The 16,319-nt window shown below is 33.9% G+C and overlaps 1 protein-coding gene across 2 annotated transcripts in view; it reads right to left on the reverse strand.

Moving 5' to 3' along the window:
• Positions 1 to 16,319, reverse strand: part of MAN1A2 (mannosidase, alpha, class 1A, member 2) — a 175,351-nt gene that overhangs the window by 67,240 nt on the left and 91,792 nt on the right. For both annotated transcript variants that reach the window (XM_011933067.1, XM_011933066.1), the window contains exons 7-8: positions 15,456 to 15,579; positions 9,679 to 9,772 (exon numbers count right to left, since the gene is read on the reverse strand). In XM_011933067.1, the coding sequence (XP_011788457.1) occupies positions 9,679 to 9,772; positions 15,456 to 15,579 (218 nt within the window). The remainder of the gene's footprint in view (positions 1 to 9,678; positions 9,773 to 15,455; positions 15,580 to 16,319) is intronic.

The raw sequence follows: 16,319 nt of genomic DNA on the forward strand, positions 1-16,319 counted from the left end.
ATGAAAAAACTCATCATTACTGGTCATTAGAGAAATGCAAATCAAAACCACGAGGACATACCATCTCACACCAGTTAGAATGATGATCATTAAAAAGTCAGGAAACAACAAATGCTGGAGAAGTTGTGGAAACACAGGAATGCTTTTACATTATTGGTGGAAGTATAAATTAGTTCAACCACTGGGGAAGAGAGTGTGGCAATTCCTCAAGGATCTAGAACCAGAAATACCATTTGACCCAGCAATACCATTACTAGGTATATAACCAAAGGATTATAAATCATTGTACTATAAAGACACATGTACACATATGTTTATTGCAGCACTGTTCACAATGGCAAAGACTTGGAACCAATCCAAATGCCCATCAATGATAGACTGGATAAGGAAAATGTGGCACATACACACCATGGAATACTATGCAGCCAAACAAAAAAAAGGATGAGTTCATGTCCTTTGCAGGGATATGGATGAAGCTGAAAACCATCATTCTCAGCAAACTATCACAGGAACATAAAACAAAACACAGAACATCAACTCCTAAGTGGGAGTTGAACAATGACAACACATGGACACAGGGAGGGGAACATCACACACCGGGGCCTGTTGGGGGTGGGGAGCTAGGGGAGGAATAGCATTAGGAAAAATACCTAATGTAGATGATGAGTTGATGGGTGCAGCAAACCACCATGGCACATGTATACCTGTGTAACAAACCTGCACGTTCCGTGCATGTACCCCAGAACTTGAAGTATAATTTAAAAAAAAGAAAATAAAATGAAATAAAATGGCTAAAATTAAAAGACTGACCATATCAAGTGTTGGCAGGTATATGGAGAAACACTACTGATAGCAATGTAACATGGTATATGTACTCTGGAAAACAACTTGGTAGTTCCTTAAAAAGTTAAACATACATATCTGCTATTTGATAAAAGCAGCCTATTCCTAAGTATTCACCCAAGAGAAATGAGAATATATGAAGATGTGTAAGTCAGTATTCATAGCAGCTTTATTTGTAATAGCCCCAAACCGGAAATAACCTAAATGTCCATCAACAGGAGAATGGATAAACAAACTGTGGTATTCCATATAGTGGAATTCCACTCAGAACTACTGATATACACAACATGGATCAATCTCAAAATAATTACGCTGAAAGAAGTCACATAAAGAGTAAATACAAAGGATGCCATTTATATAAGATTCTAGAAACGGTAACCCAATCTTTAATGACAGAAAGCAGATCAGTGGTTGTTTTGGGGGAGGGGGAAGGGAGAAGGTGGAGAGAAGGAATACGAAAGGGTATGAGGAAAGGGGTGATAGATATGTTCACTATTTTGACTGTGATCATGATTTCCACAGGTGTACACATATTATAAAACACCAAGTTGTACATTTTAAATATGTACAGTTTATATGTAAATTATACCTTAATAAAGTAGTTTTTCAAAAGTAAACAAACAAAACCAAAGGATATTTGGAATTAGTCCAAAGCTATCAGTAACCTCCACAAATTTAGTTGTTTTGCCTCTGTTTTTCAAACACTGAGACTCTCAAACTGAAATGTGTAAAGCCTATATAAATACTATTTTTACTAAAGATATATCTAAACTAAAATTGCCTAGGAAATTGAGAATAAAGAAATGGTCAAAAGAAGAGTTGGAGATGGATAGAAGGGTTACATAGAAGACTTAAGGAGAGTAAAGAATAGGAAAGTAAATTGATCAAAGTAAAAAAAAAAAAAAAACTCATGGAATACTAGTGATCTACATAAAACTGGAAATTGTAAGTTTACAATAACTTTAACCTGTACTGTTATTTTCACCAGCAATGTTTAGTTGACTCTGTATATAAGTGGGAAAAGTAGGTGGCTGGGTTGATACAAGTTTTGGGATTTGTTAGATAAAAGAGAAAGAGAAAAGTATACATACATATATTCTCAAATAAGTTTGGATCCTATGCAGTCAGGTTGAATAGGAAAGGAAGCAACAGCTAATTCGTCTTGTCTAACCATTCAAGAACCTTACTCCATTGTTCTCCTATTGTACCCAATCAGGTAAACATCAACTGTGGATTAGCCCAGCTGTCAGTCTGTTTTACTATTATCTCCAAATTTATCATTTTCACCATCAACACCAGCCTCAACACTGCCTGTCAACTTTTCTATAACTCCTTAATTAGTGTTCTTTCCTACTTCCTGAAGAAGATATTTGTTCTTTGTCATAAGTCCCCTACTGCTCTACTTTCTTCCCTGCTATCAGCAGTTAAATGCCTTCTAATTCACAGAGAAAATATGGACCACTCAGTGGAAGGAATCTATAAAACATACTTTTCAATTTTCTGTACTTCCGCTTATCAGGTAAGGTGACCAGGAAAGACTTCATTGAAAAGGTAACTTTTGAGTAAAAAAAACCTGAAGAAAGTGAGGGATTGAGCTATGTGAATATCTCTGGGAAAATCATTCCAAGCAAAGGGAGTAGTGGCTGCAACAGCTTTGTGGTGGAGAAGTGCCTAGTGGATTCAAGTGACAGAAGGCCAATGTAGTTTGAGAAGAATAAATCAAGGAAAAGAGATAATAAGAGCCAGATCACGGGGCCCCAAAAGGACTTTGGCTTTTACTCTGACATGAAAAGTAATGAAGAGTTGCACAAAATGGCATAATGTGACTTACTTTGTAAAAAAAATACTGGCTCCTGTATTAAGAATAGACTGAAAGGAGCAGAGGCAGAAACGGAAAGGCCAATTAGGATGCTATTATAACAATCCAGGCAAGAGATGGTGCCTTGGCTCAGGGTAGTGGCAGTTGAATCTAGTCATATTTCAAAGGCGGACAGAACAGAATTTGCTGAGAAACTGGAGTGGGGTGTGAGATAAAGAAGTAAAGGGTGACAACAAGATTTATGACATAAGCAAGAATAGACCTGCCATTAACTGAAATGGGAAAGACTGGAGGAAAAACAGGTTTTGAGGTGGATAGAATTATTATGAAGAGCTCACTTACAGATATATTAAGTTTCAGGTATCTATAAGATATTTAAGTAAAGATGTCAAGTAGGTAATTGGATATATGAATACAGAGGTCAAGGACAAGGCGAGGACTGGAGTTCTAGATTTGAGAGATGCCAGCATGTAAATGGTATTTAAAACTATGACACTGGAGAGAAGAGAGAATGGAGGACTGACCTCTACAGCAGGGTTGTCCACCAATCTTTTGACCTTCCTGGGTTACACTGGAAGCACTGTCTTAGGCCACACATAATATACACTAACACTAACGACAGCTGATGAGCTTTATAAAAATTGCAAAAAAAAAACAAAAAAAAACTCATGTTTTAAGAAAGTTTATCAATTCATGTTGGGCTGCATTCAAAGTCATCCAGGGACCCAGGCTGGGCAAGCTTGCTCTAGGGCATTCTAACACTAAGAGGCTAGGAGTAAAGGAGAAGACTAGTAATAGTAAAAAGACTGAGTGAAGCATGAAGCTAAGTAAGGCTATGAGAAAAGCAAAAGAATGTACTGTCCTAAAAGTGCTTTAAGAAAAAAGAAATTCTTATTATTATATTACATCACATCATCTATTTGTTTATTTCGTATCTCTTCAGTAGAATGTAAGTTCTCCAAGGGTATTAGGGACACTATCTACTTGTTCTCATCTATATACCCAGCATCTGGAACAGTGGTTGATATTTAGTATCAGTGAAATTAATGAATGCAAACATCCTGTAGAGAAAATATATTCCTATAATACTATCACACATAAAATTGATATTAATCTTTTAATGGGTATTTATATATATACCCCAATATTTTTCCTTTTCCCTAACAGGTGGTTGCAAGAGAGAATACTATATTTAAAGAGCTTATTTAACTTAGAAGTTTCCTTTTCTGTTTTAATTGAATAGGTAGGAATTTATTGATAAGAGGACATAGAGAAGGCGGAAGGTATTCCAAATGGAAAAAGGTACAATTAAAATGGGGAAAAGAATATTTTAGAAATAGAACTGACAAGACTTAGTGAAGAATGAATGTAGGATACAAAGGAAAAGATAAAATCTACAATGACTACCACTCCCACAGACAGCTATCCTAGATCCAGATCCGTATTATATTGGCTTTCTAGTATGTCCTTCTGCTTTAAGCCTTTCCTTTTCTTAATTTAGCCTATTTATTACAATGTGTTTTATAGACAGTTTTAATAGAATAAAAGTAATCTTGTTCTCTCATTAGTTTTCTCAAAACCTGGTCTGGTTTCTTGTCAGTGTCTGAATATGACACCTTATGGTTTACGCCTTGTTTAACTTTTAAGAGAGTATATATTCACTGAGTGCAAAAGGAAGAATGTGAATTGGAAATGTTATAACAAATCATATTAAAACAAAATTAACCTTATTATTGAACAGTACAGAGAATATTACATTTTCTTGTCAATTATCTTCAATAAAAACAAAATATACAAACAAAAAAAAACCTTCTCAAGTGAGAATTCTGTCCATCTTGCTTTACAGGCCATCTGAAATTACATTAAAGCAAAAGGATACCACTAAGGAACTTGAAGCTACTTCTTTTTCCCGTAGAGTATATGCCTACACGTCAAATTTGATAAACCATGTCACTCTAAGGTCCTTTTGATATTCAGAAATTGATAATATATTATAAAACACTCCTAAATAGCAATGATTCACATGATTTATTTCAACATGTTATACAGTTAATGGCAGGTTTCTAACAGAAGCTATTTCTTGAAGTCTTCTTATGGGAAATTCTAGAGTAAAAACTAATTTGAAGCATTTTCAAATATATTTTCTCATAAATACGACCCATATGAATTTTCTATTAAACAAGTACAATTAGAACAGATAAAGATGCATAGAGAAGCTAAATAAATTATCTAAATTATTAAGCAAGACAATCAGAATTCATTTTCTAACTCAAAATAACATGTTCATTCTTGTTTTTTCCACAATTATAAATTTAGTAATATAAAACAATGAATCCGTAATGACTGATTTCCTATATTTTCTTCACTTTAATCATTAAATGACATAGGTTAAGTATTGTGCTTAGAATAGTAAAAATATAAAGTTTTAGAAAAGAAAAAAAAACTAGTAATTTGCCTGTAAATCTAGGTTTCTTACTATATTCTTTTATATCTGTTGCCAAGTACTTTTCCTGAACATAATTACCAGTAATTATTCTCTGTGATTGCTATGTGCAAGTCACAGACATTATCGTTACTCTAATTATAATACAGTTAGCCAAAGCTGAATTGTTAAATTTCAGTTCAATTAAATGTTTGTTTTGCAGACTATTTATAAATATGACAGATGTATACTGCTCAAAGATAATAAAATTTGATATACTTTTCAGAAGCTGATATAAAATATACAAAAACATTAAAAGGAACAAATTGGACAATTTTGTAAGGACTACAGCTGTTAAAAGGATATCAGGGCAACTCACTAGGATTTTAAAGATCTTCTGCCAAAATAAGCAGTGAATGGCTCTTTCTATAACATTGAAATTAAAAACTGCTGAGAGTGAATATATTATAAAGTAATTTGAATTTATTTTGTGAGGAAAACACAGAGGAATAAAAGTTATCTTTTTTGTTGTAAATTTCATTGTGATGAAATGTATATAACACAAAAGTTGCCATTTTACCTATTTTGAAAGTGTACCATTCAGTAGCATTAATTATATTCACAGTGTTGTAAAACCATCACCACCACCTATTTCCAAAACTTTTCATCACTGCAAAGAGAAACTCTAGCAATAACTCTCCATTCTCCTCTCCACTTTCTTCTCATCTAAAGCTTCCAGTCAACTCTAATCTACTTTACGTCTCTATGAATTTGACAACTCTAGATATTTGATGTAAGTGAAATCATACAATGTTTGTTCTTTCGTGACTGACTTTTTTTGATTAGCATAATGTTTTCAAGGTTCGTTTATATTATAGCATGTATCAGAACTTTATTCTTTTTTATGGATAGTCCATGGTATGTTTATACTCAAATATTGTTTACCCATTCGTCTGTTGGACATGTGAGTTACTTCCTCCTTTTGGATATCATAAATAATGTTGTAATGAACACTGGGATACAAGTATCTGTTTGAGTCTCTGTTTTCAAATCTTCTGGGTATATACAGAGGAGATGAAGTGCTGGGTCATATGGTAATTATATGTTTAACTTTTTAAGGAACTGCTAGGTTTTTACAGTAGCTACACCATTTTACATTCCTACTAGCAGTGTACAAGGGTTCCAATTTCTCCACATCCTTGCCAATGCTTATTTTTCATCCTTTTGATTACAGTCTTCCTAGTAGCTGTGAAGTGGTATCTCATTGAGTTTTGATTTGCATTTTAATGTTAATCATCTTTTCTGTGTACTTATTTTCCATTTGCTTATCTTCCTTGCAGAAATGACTATTCAAGTCCTCACCCATTATTTAATTTGGTAGTTCGCCTTCTGTTGTTGAGTTGTAGGTAGTTTGCTTTCTGTTGCTGAGTTGTAGGAGTTCTTTACATATTCTGTGTATATACCCTTGTAAGACATGTGATTTGCAAATATTTTCTCTCATTCTGTGGGCTGTCTTTCTTTCTCAAAGACAGTATCCTTTGATGCACAAAAAATTTTCAATTTTAATCAAATCCAATTTATCTTTTATTTTTATACTGTTACCTGTGCCTTTGGTGTCATACTGAAGAATCCAGTGTCAAATCAAAGGTCATGAAGATTTGCCCCTATGTTTTCTTCTAAGAGTTTTATAGTTTTGGTTCTCAAATTTAGAGTCTTTGATCTGTTTTGAGTTAATTTTTGTAGATAATATACACTAAGGGTTCAACTTCATTATTTTTCACGGGGCTATCCAGTTTTCTCAACACAATGCTGAAGAGAAAGAGTTCTGTTTTTTGGTTTTGGTTTTGTTTTTTGAGAGAGGGTCTCGCTCTGTCACCCAGGCTGGAGTGCAGTGGCACAATCTTAGCTCACTGCAACCTCCGCCTCCCGGGTTCAAGCAGTTCTCCTGCCTCCATGTCATCAATGCTCTACTTTTGATCATTTCAAGGCTGGCAATTCTCAAACTGGGATCTACTTTTTTAAGTATCCTTATACTGGCATGGAAAATGGGATTCTCTTTTTATTTAAAAATGTTTTTAAGCTAACATCAAAAGTAATAGATGTTCATAATCAAATTTGGATGTAACAGTAAATGAAAAGGAGAAAATAAAAACAATAATTCAGAGAAAACCACATAAAACACTTTGATTTCTATTGTTACAGTGTTTCCTCTCCTTTTCTAAATATCTTTCTAGATATGTCATATTTATCTATGTCAGGTATTCTAAAATATAACTTTTAATGGCTGCATAGTATACTGTATCTGGACAGGCCAAAATGTATTTAACCAAATCCCTATTACAAGACATTTAAAAACTGCCCTGTCCAATGTAAAAGCACAAGCTACAAGTAGCTAATTAAATGTAAGTTAATTAAAGTAAAATTTAATATGTAATTCCACAATCATACTAGCAACATTTCAAGTGCTCAACAGTCACATGTGGCTAGTGACTACTGTACTGGATAACACAGATAATAGAATCTTTTCCTCATTACAGAAAGTTCTGTTAGACAGGACTGCTTCAGATTGTTTCCAAATTATCCCTATTATAAACAACCCCAAGACTGTTGTAAATAAACTTTAATATATAGCTCTGAAAATTTATTTGGAATAAACTGCTAGAAATGAGTTGGTGGTTCAAAAAGCATACAAATGTACACACTCTGGAGACTGGGTACAGGAAGATGTTACCCCCATGCTGTTCTCTTGATAGTGAGTGAGTTCTCCCAAGATCTGACGGTTTGATAAGGGGCTTTTCCCTGCTTTGCTTGGCACTTCTCCTTCCTGCCACCATGTGAAGAGGGATGTGTTTGCTTCCCTTTCTGCCATAATTGTAAGTTTCCTGAGGCTTCCCCAGCCCTGTGGAACTGTGAGTCAATTAAACCTCTATCCTTTATAAATTACCCAGTCTCAGGCAGTACTTTACAGCAGCATGAGAACATACTAATACAGAGGTTAACAATAATATACAGGAAAAATTGACATCTTTTTTGTAGTTTCTGTTTTACATGACATGCTTAGAAAAGGCTTTCCTGATTATATATTCAACCCTGCTTTTAGTACTTTTATGATTTCATCTTTTACATTTAAATAGTAATACCATATAGAATATACACTGGCATAAAGTCTAAGACAGGAACTGAACATAATTTTTCATATATATCATCGTATTATCATAATATTCTCAAATCTCAATACAACTCACAGGGGTAAAGACTGATAACAGAATTCATCGAAATTACTAATTAGACATCCAATTCAGTCACTCTTATCTGAAATAAGAAAACTATGGTTTTACATTTTAGAAATGCAGCTCTCAGGGTTTTGTTTTTCCAAAAAATATCATTCCCACTCATTCTAGGCATTAGTGCTTTTATCTTCTTCAAAATAAAGAGAAAAATGAGTCATATGTAAATAATTTCAGGAAACAGGAAAAGTAAGTATAAAAAGAGTCAAAAAAGATCGAGATCTATTTCCAGATTCATGAAAGACATAATTATATTGACCTATCTGCTTTCCTTTCATAAAATAAAAGACAATTTCCTGGAAAGGTACAAAAAGACAATTTCAGGGCAAATGTTTTCCTATTCTGGGTACTCACACCAGCATATTTTCTTACTGGCAGAATCAGCAGTGCTTTCAATACTAAAATTAAACGATCGTTACTTTTGTCTCTTATTTACTACTTACGATTTTATTAGTCTCAAAAATAACTGAATCATGTTTTATTAGTGGCAAAGTTGCAGTCTCTATTATTTGTTCTTGTTTTCCTAACCTTTAAAAAAGAATAGCATTGATAAACCTACAATTACTAAAATTCTGTAAGTTCCACATTTCCACATAAATATTTATTAGTTGTTACTTTTAAAAATCAATTTCTTCACAAATAAATGAGCTCTAATAAGAAAAATTACCCTCTCCCTAAACAAAATACTTTCCCCTCAGGCAGAGGGAATCATTTTTCCCAGTTTCATGTAACAATTGGTACCTTCCTATACAATAACATTTATGTGTCGGCCTATCCTGCTAGCCTGTGAATTCAGGCCAAACTCTATGTTCTTTCTCCATCTCAATCTCTTCTAAGAACTTAGCACAGAGAGTGGTAAATAATGAAGGCCAGAATGCCTTCTTCTAAAATGAATGAATAGACATGGCTTATCCAAGAACAACTGCCCCGCTTCTAGTAATCTACTATATTCATTTGCTTTCCATACTCCTCCTCTACCTCCCTCTCTTAATCGGTGCTTTTATTTACATGAAGAGGTAATTTATTAATAAGAGATTTTAAGTACAACCTTCAAACTGCCACACTATATTTTAACAATACAGGAAATAAAATACTCTTAGGAGACATGTTATTAACATTTCCATTTCACAAGTGGGAAAACTGAAGCTAAGAGAGATAAGAAATATGCCTAAGAACAGCACCAGTAGACCACAAGGCTAGACACTGAGGGTTTTTAACTCCACATAGTGTACTTTGTATTACATCAAGCAAAGAGTTTTCAGACAAATAATTCTTTAAGAAAGCCTCAGGTATACTAGAATACTTACACTGACCCCAGCGCCCTGTTCTGGGATTCAAATAATTTGGATAAAGACCATTTGGACGATCCATTTTCTGAAGCAGTTTCCGAATGTGCATAACCTAAGTAAAATAAAATTAAGAATGCAATTAATAAAAATAAGTGTCATCAAGGCTTGGTATTAATGTAGGCTTTGTGTTTTTCCTTACTCAGAATCTATACCTATTCCCTGTCTTTGTGTGTGTGCTGGAGGGGCAGGGGGGGAGTCAACAAAGCCTTGTATTTCTTAAATGAGCCATTTTTATAAGATATGTGTCATTTTAAAATCAAGCAATAAAAATAATACAGAGGAAATAGCACAGATAGAAACCATTTTAAATCTCAACATGCTACTACCTAGAAATACCATCTGAAACATCAGTTATAAACATCATTCCAGACACAGTCAACACGTATATATTCAAATATAAGAACAGAAATAACTTCACAGGAATTGAATCATAAAATGCCATTGTATTTTGAAAAGTATTAATTTGAATTGAACAGATCAAAAAGTAAATGAAGTAAAACAAACTGCTGAACTTTAAAAATTGTTCCCACAATAGATATCTGTAAGTTCCTGAAATTCCAAATTTTAAAATATCTTCCTGAGGGTAATGGGGAAAGAAAAATCGTGAAATATATTAAGAAGCTGGAGCCTTTCCTAGGGATTTATTTTGGTTCAACTCTAGATTGGGTGAACTTTGTAAGTGCTTTTAAGGGAGCCTCTGGGGGTGGGAGGAGGTGTTATGTTCCTTGTATTCTTATTTGTTTGAGAATATTGTCGTTACATTTGATGAATAACCTGGCTGGTATAAATGACTTGGGAAAACCCTTCTTTTTCAGAGGACCTGATATATACTTCACTTTTCTGGACTTGAGTACAATATTAATTCTTCTGCCACAGGGTTTCCCATTGTCATTCATTTGGCTGGATTTTGTCTTTAAGTAGTTTCAGGAATGGACTCAAGGATGCTGTCTATATTCCCTGTGTTCTTTCATGTTTGAGACCAACACTATGTATAACAATCTCAATCTGAAAAATTCCATAGACTACTTTTTAGATAGTTCTGAATGATGTTATAAAAGGTGAGAAAATTAACTCTTCTGTCATCCAAAAACTGTATACTATTCAATTCTTTCTGCCTTTCTTCCTTATCTGTCATTTTCTTTCTAACTCTTGTCTCTTTTTATTTCCACACATTTACTAGTTTTTCTCAATTTTGTCATCTAAGCTCCTTATATTTTGAACACTGTCTTTCTTTGTATTGCTTCCATTTTGGCCTTCACTTTGTTGATAACTATTTTTTCTTATATTTTGTTACTGACATCAGATCTTATTGTCTCTGAGCACTTGTATCTCTGTTTATATACTTGTTCTACAGAGATGAAATCTTTATTATGTTTTCTCTCATGGTGATATTTGGTCAGAATTTTCAGTTGCTCTTTTTACATATTTTGTGGCCACTATTTTCCTTCCTTTTTTCTGGTAATATCTTTGTATAAATTCTGTACCTGTTCTTTTTTAACAAATTACTCATTACTATTTTCCTGAAAGTTTTGACATAAAACACCAAGTAAGAGTCCAGATATAAATACATTTTTTTAGACTTTGCTTCTCCCCAGCCACTTGAGATTGGAAATGCAGCACTGCTCATAATAATCTGTCATTCATTCCCTTCTCTCATCAAAGTCTGCAGGTGCAAACAGCTTATCTGTGAGAATCCTTACTTAATTCTGTTTTTCCAGCTTCTCAACACATTATGTCTAGTAAGGTCCAAAGAAGTACTCCCCATCAGCCTGTGATCCTGTTCTTATTGCTGCTCATGAGAATTTGAGTTCTGTATGTCAAGTTACACCACCTAATTCAGAGAACTGTGCTCTACTGGTTTTGTATTTTTTAGTCTGCAGCCCCAAATATCCTCTCTTCTGTTTATATCAAACCTCTCTCTGATCTTTACTGCTTATATGCCTACTTTTCTTCCTATTTGGTGATATGAAGTATCTCTTAATTTTGTTAAAAATGGAATTCGCAGTTTTTTTGTTGTTTTTTGTTTTTTTGACAGAGTCTTGCTCTGTTGCCCAGGCTGGAGTGCAATGGCTCAATCTCAGTTCATTGCAACCTCCGCTTCCCAGGCTTGAGTGATCCTCCCACCTCAGCCTCCCGAGTAGCTGAGGAGTACGGGCACGTACCATCACACAGGGCTAATTTTTGGTATAGAAGTGGTTTCACCACGTTGCCCAGGCTTGTCTCGAACTCTTGAGCTCAAGCAATCCACCCACCTTGGCCTCCCAAAGTGCTAGGACTACAGATGTGAACCACTGTGCCCAGCAGTGTTGCTTCTTGCTGCTTTTAGGTTAATTCCTATGATTTAGGTTTTCTACTTCAAGAAGGACCATATGTTAAATTATGTTTATTTTACAAATTTATTATCTTTTTAATCTCTGCTTTTCCTTTGTTTTGTCTATGACTATCTCTTGCTTTTATTCCATGTAAGTAATTCAGTTTTTCACTATGTGCAATGAGTTCTTTGTTATTTCCCATTTTATTAGCTAGGGGATACATCATTTTACGTCTCCATTGTTTCTTTAGCTCCACAATATTTTTGTATCATTTTATTGTTTTATTTTGGTTTTGAGTTCTGTTAAATTTAATTTCTATTATAGTATGAATTACTCATGGTAACTTTTTTTTTTTACTGTTTTTAAAATTTGAAACTGGATTATCAGTCTTTTACATGCTATATACCACTCCGCTTTTGTTTCCAGCAGTATGTTTGCACAATTGCCATGCTTTGTTTTATCTTGTTCCCATTTAAAAGGGTCAGTTCTGGCCTGAACTTTTTTGATTTCTCCTTGAGTTCTTCATGTGTCTGTGTGTGTGTGTGTGTGTGTGTGTGTATGTGTCTGTGTGTGTGTGTGTGTGTGTTTCTCCCTTCCTCGATACAATTTGAGATCTGGAGTGCTAGAGTACTTCTATCTGATCACTTGAAGCCTGTGTGTTCAAGAAGGATGAGAGGTGAGAACTCCGCTGGAGCTGTGGACAATTAAATATTTGATGCTCTGGGCATTGGTCACCTTGGCAAGACTGATAGGGAATACTAGGAATTTGTTGACTCTCTTTTCCCAAAAAGGTTTCAGGATAGGGTAGGGAGCAGACTTATGTCTCATGCCAGAAATCAGAAATCTTCTTGTTTTTGTTTTTTTATTTTGGTTATCAAATATGACATGAAGTTACATTTTTTCCTTCTTTTATTGTTTTTGATGAATTTTTACTGTCTTTAATTTTTTTTATTATTCATTTAGTCAGGACAGGGAAAATTCTGTCATCTAGTTCCATTTTGCTGTATTTACCTGAAAATTCTTCTCTGTTGAAGTATTTCATAAACAGAAAGGAATATACATATATATCTCAACTCTACTCACATCTCAATTTAAGAAATACAACACTACAAACACCTTTGATGGTCTGTTTACCACTGCCCATTCACATACTACTGCCTATATCCCAGATATATCTGTAGTCTTGAGTTTCATATTTGTCATTATCTTGACTTTGTGAAAGCAAATTATATGAATTGGGTCATTCTTGTCACACCCAACTAATTCAGAGTCAAAGGGCCCAGTGGAAAATCACCTGTGGCACATAATACCAGCTCCAAAAATTACGTTTTCCACAAGCTCAGCTGCTATAACCCTAACATTATAGTTTCACCTACTGCTGTCACCAATCAGGGCCAGACAGCTTCTAGAAGCTTTACTCTTGTCAACACACTTCCTTTCAAAATGATACATAACATTTCTCCTCTAATAAAACATCCAACCTTCTCTTTGTTTTCTGGATGGATTGAGGACCAACCACCCTACTCTGTGTGTATGCCCTGAATTGGAATTCTGTGCTTCCAAATAAAACATTTAATTCAGAGATTCATCTCTGTATGTTATTTTTACTTCAACAATTTATCAAAACTATTTTGAATCCCTAAACAATATAATGTTCAGCTTTGTTTTGAACTTTATAAAAATTGTATCATATTCTTTTAACTAATGGATACAAACATAATTCATATTTTCATTACTGTTTTGTATTTTACTATATAAATTGCCAATACAAACAATGCTTCTATGTATATAATGTAAATATACATACCAAATAATGGAATTGCTGGGTTATAGGGTATTTTTACTAGGTAATATTTTTTGTTTCCCATTGTAAAAATCCTTTTTACCCCAAGGGCATCTATTTTTCATTCTCAAAATATCAGTGTTTTATTTTTTAAAGTTAAGCCTTTAATGTTCCTGGAATTAACTATTATAATTCACAGCGCAACACTTGTTATAACAAGTTTCTACATATATGTAGGTCTGTTTAAGGGCTATCTATTCTGTTCGTCTGTCTGTTTGTCCCTATTAACAAATACTACATTGTCAATGTTGATAATTGGGCAATGTAAATCCAGCCAGTGTGTTTTTCCTCACAAGTGTCTAGAATGTTTCTTTACTGTATAAATTCTAGAAGTGTGTTTTCAAGCTCCACTGGGAGGAAAACGGCCATTAGAGATTTCACTGGCACTGAATTTATGCTACAAATTTGGAGATGACTGAAATTTTTATGATATTGTTTACCTATACATAAATGATATCCCTCCATTTATTTATATCCTCTTCAATGTCATTTAATAAAGTTTTGTATTTTTAAATTTTAATTTTTAATTTTTATGGATATGAAAGAGTTGTACATATTTTGATACTAGCATATAATGTGTAATGATAAAATCTGAGTAACTGAAATGCCCATTACTCCAAACATTTATCATTTCTTCTGTTGGAAACATTCTACATCTTCTCTTCTAGCTATTTTGAAATATAAAACAAATCATTGTTAGAGTCACTCTATTGTGCTATCAAACATTAGATCTTATTCATTCTGTGTAACTGCACTTTTGTACCCACTAAAAAACCCCTTTTTATCCTTCTCTCCTCACTACCCTTCCAAGCCTCTGATAACCACCATTCTATTCTCTACCTCCATGACATCAATTTCTTTTAGCTCCCACATATGAATGAAACATATAATATGTGTGTTTCTATGCTTGGCTTATTTCACTTAACATAACGTCCCCCAGCAGTTCCATCCATATTCCTGCAAAGGAAAGGATTTCATTCTTTTTCATGGCTGAGTAAAAATTTGTTAGATTTATCTTTTGTTAGATTTATTTGTAGGAAACATATATACTCTTGTTCTATTACATAAGGTATTTTTTTGCAAAATGACATTTTCTTGCCTTTTGTAGCTGGTGTAGAGAAATACTACTGATTTTTAACATCCATATTGATCATCTATTTAAAAAACATATTAAACTCTTATTGCTAGTAATAGGTCAATAATCACGTAATCTGTGAATAACTACTATTTTCTTTCTTCCTTTTCAGTTCTTAAACATCTGGACAAAGACAAAACATATTTTGTCTTTCTTGTCTTACCAGGCTAGCTAGGTACTGCAGCACAATGCTGCATAAAAATAGCAATGAAACTTTTAAAAAAGTGTAATAGTGGTTATAACTTCTCAAATAACAATAAATATTTTAAATATGTCCTAAATAGAAAGGACATTTCTTTGAGTAACTTCAAAAGAAAAAATAAAGGCTAAAGCCCTAATAAACATATATCTAGAAAGGCAAACATTTTAAGCATTAATCAAATCTTTGGGCCAATCTTGAAGGACTCTTTATAACAAACAAAGAAAAGAAGGCAAGAAAACAAACCTTTTTGTAGTAAATCAGGTCCCCTGTCAAGTAGCTGAGGTGCATGAACTCCATATGTAGTGTACCAAATTCAGCCAGAATGCTGCTACCTGCAGATGCCCAGCCCCAGTTTCGCCCTACTCCACTGAATGAAAAGGAAAAGTAAAAGGAGAAAGGATTGGGAAAAGATCAAAACAGTTGTTTAATGAATATGTAAATTTTAAATAGATCTCTTAGAAATTATTATATCTGACACAATAGCTTATTTATATCTAAAATTGCATTAAAAATTTAAATAGGTAATAAATCCATGTGCTAAAAATTAAAACAGTATTTTTAAAATCCAGTAAATATATTTCACCCATTCTCATCTCCATTCACCTCACCAGGCCCCAAAGAAAATCACTTTCATTCCTTTCTTACGTATTACTACAGAATGTTTTATGCAAATATAGGCAATCCAAATATATATTCTCACTGTCCTCCTTTCTTAAACAAAACATAGCAAGTTGGTGGTCTTTCTGTATCAGTTCACAGCTTTCTCCTTTTTTTTTTTTTTTTTTTTACAGTTGTACAGAATTCCATAATATTAATGATTCTCAAGTGGAATGCCCCACCCTAGAGGCACATGAAAATGTGTGGGAGCATTTTGAGTTGTCTCAAAACTTGAATGTGCAACCTCCACTTATTGTGCCAGGTCCAAAGTTATAAACTGCCCTGTAGCAAATGATTGGGGCAGTATCATACAATAAAGAACTGGTTTGCACCAAATGATGATAGTGTCTGTGTGAAAATTAATATATTGGCCGGGCGCGGTGGCTCAAGCCTGTAATCCCAGCACTTTGGGAGGCTGAGACGGGTGGATCACGAGGTCAGGAGATTGAG

This window comes from Colobus angolensis, unplaced genomic scaffold (assembly GCF_000951035.1).
Source record: "Colobus angolensis palliatus isolate OR3802 unplaced genomic scaffold, Cang.pa_1.0 Scaffold124, whole genome shotgun sequence".
NCBI lineage: Eukaryota > Metazoa > Chordata > Mammalia > Primates > Cercopithecidae > Colobus > Colobus angolensis.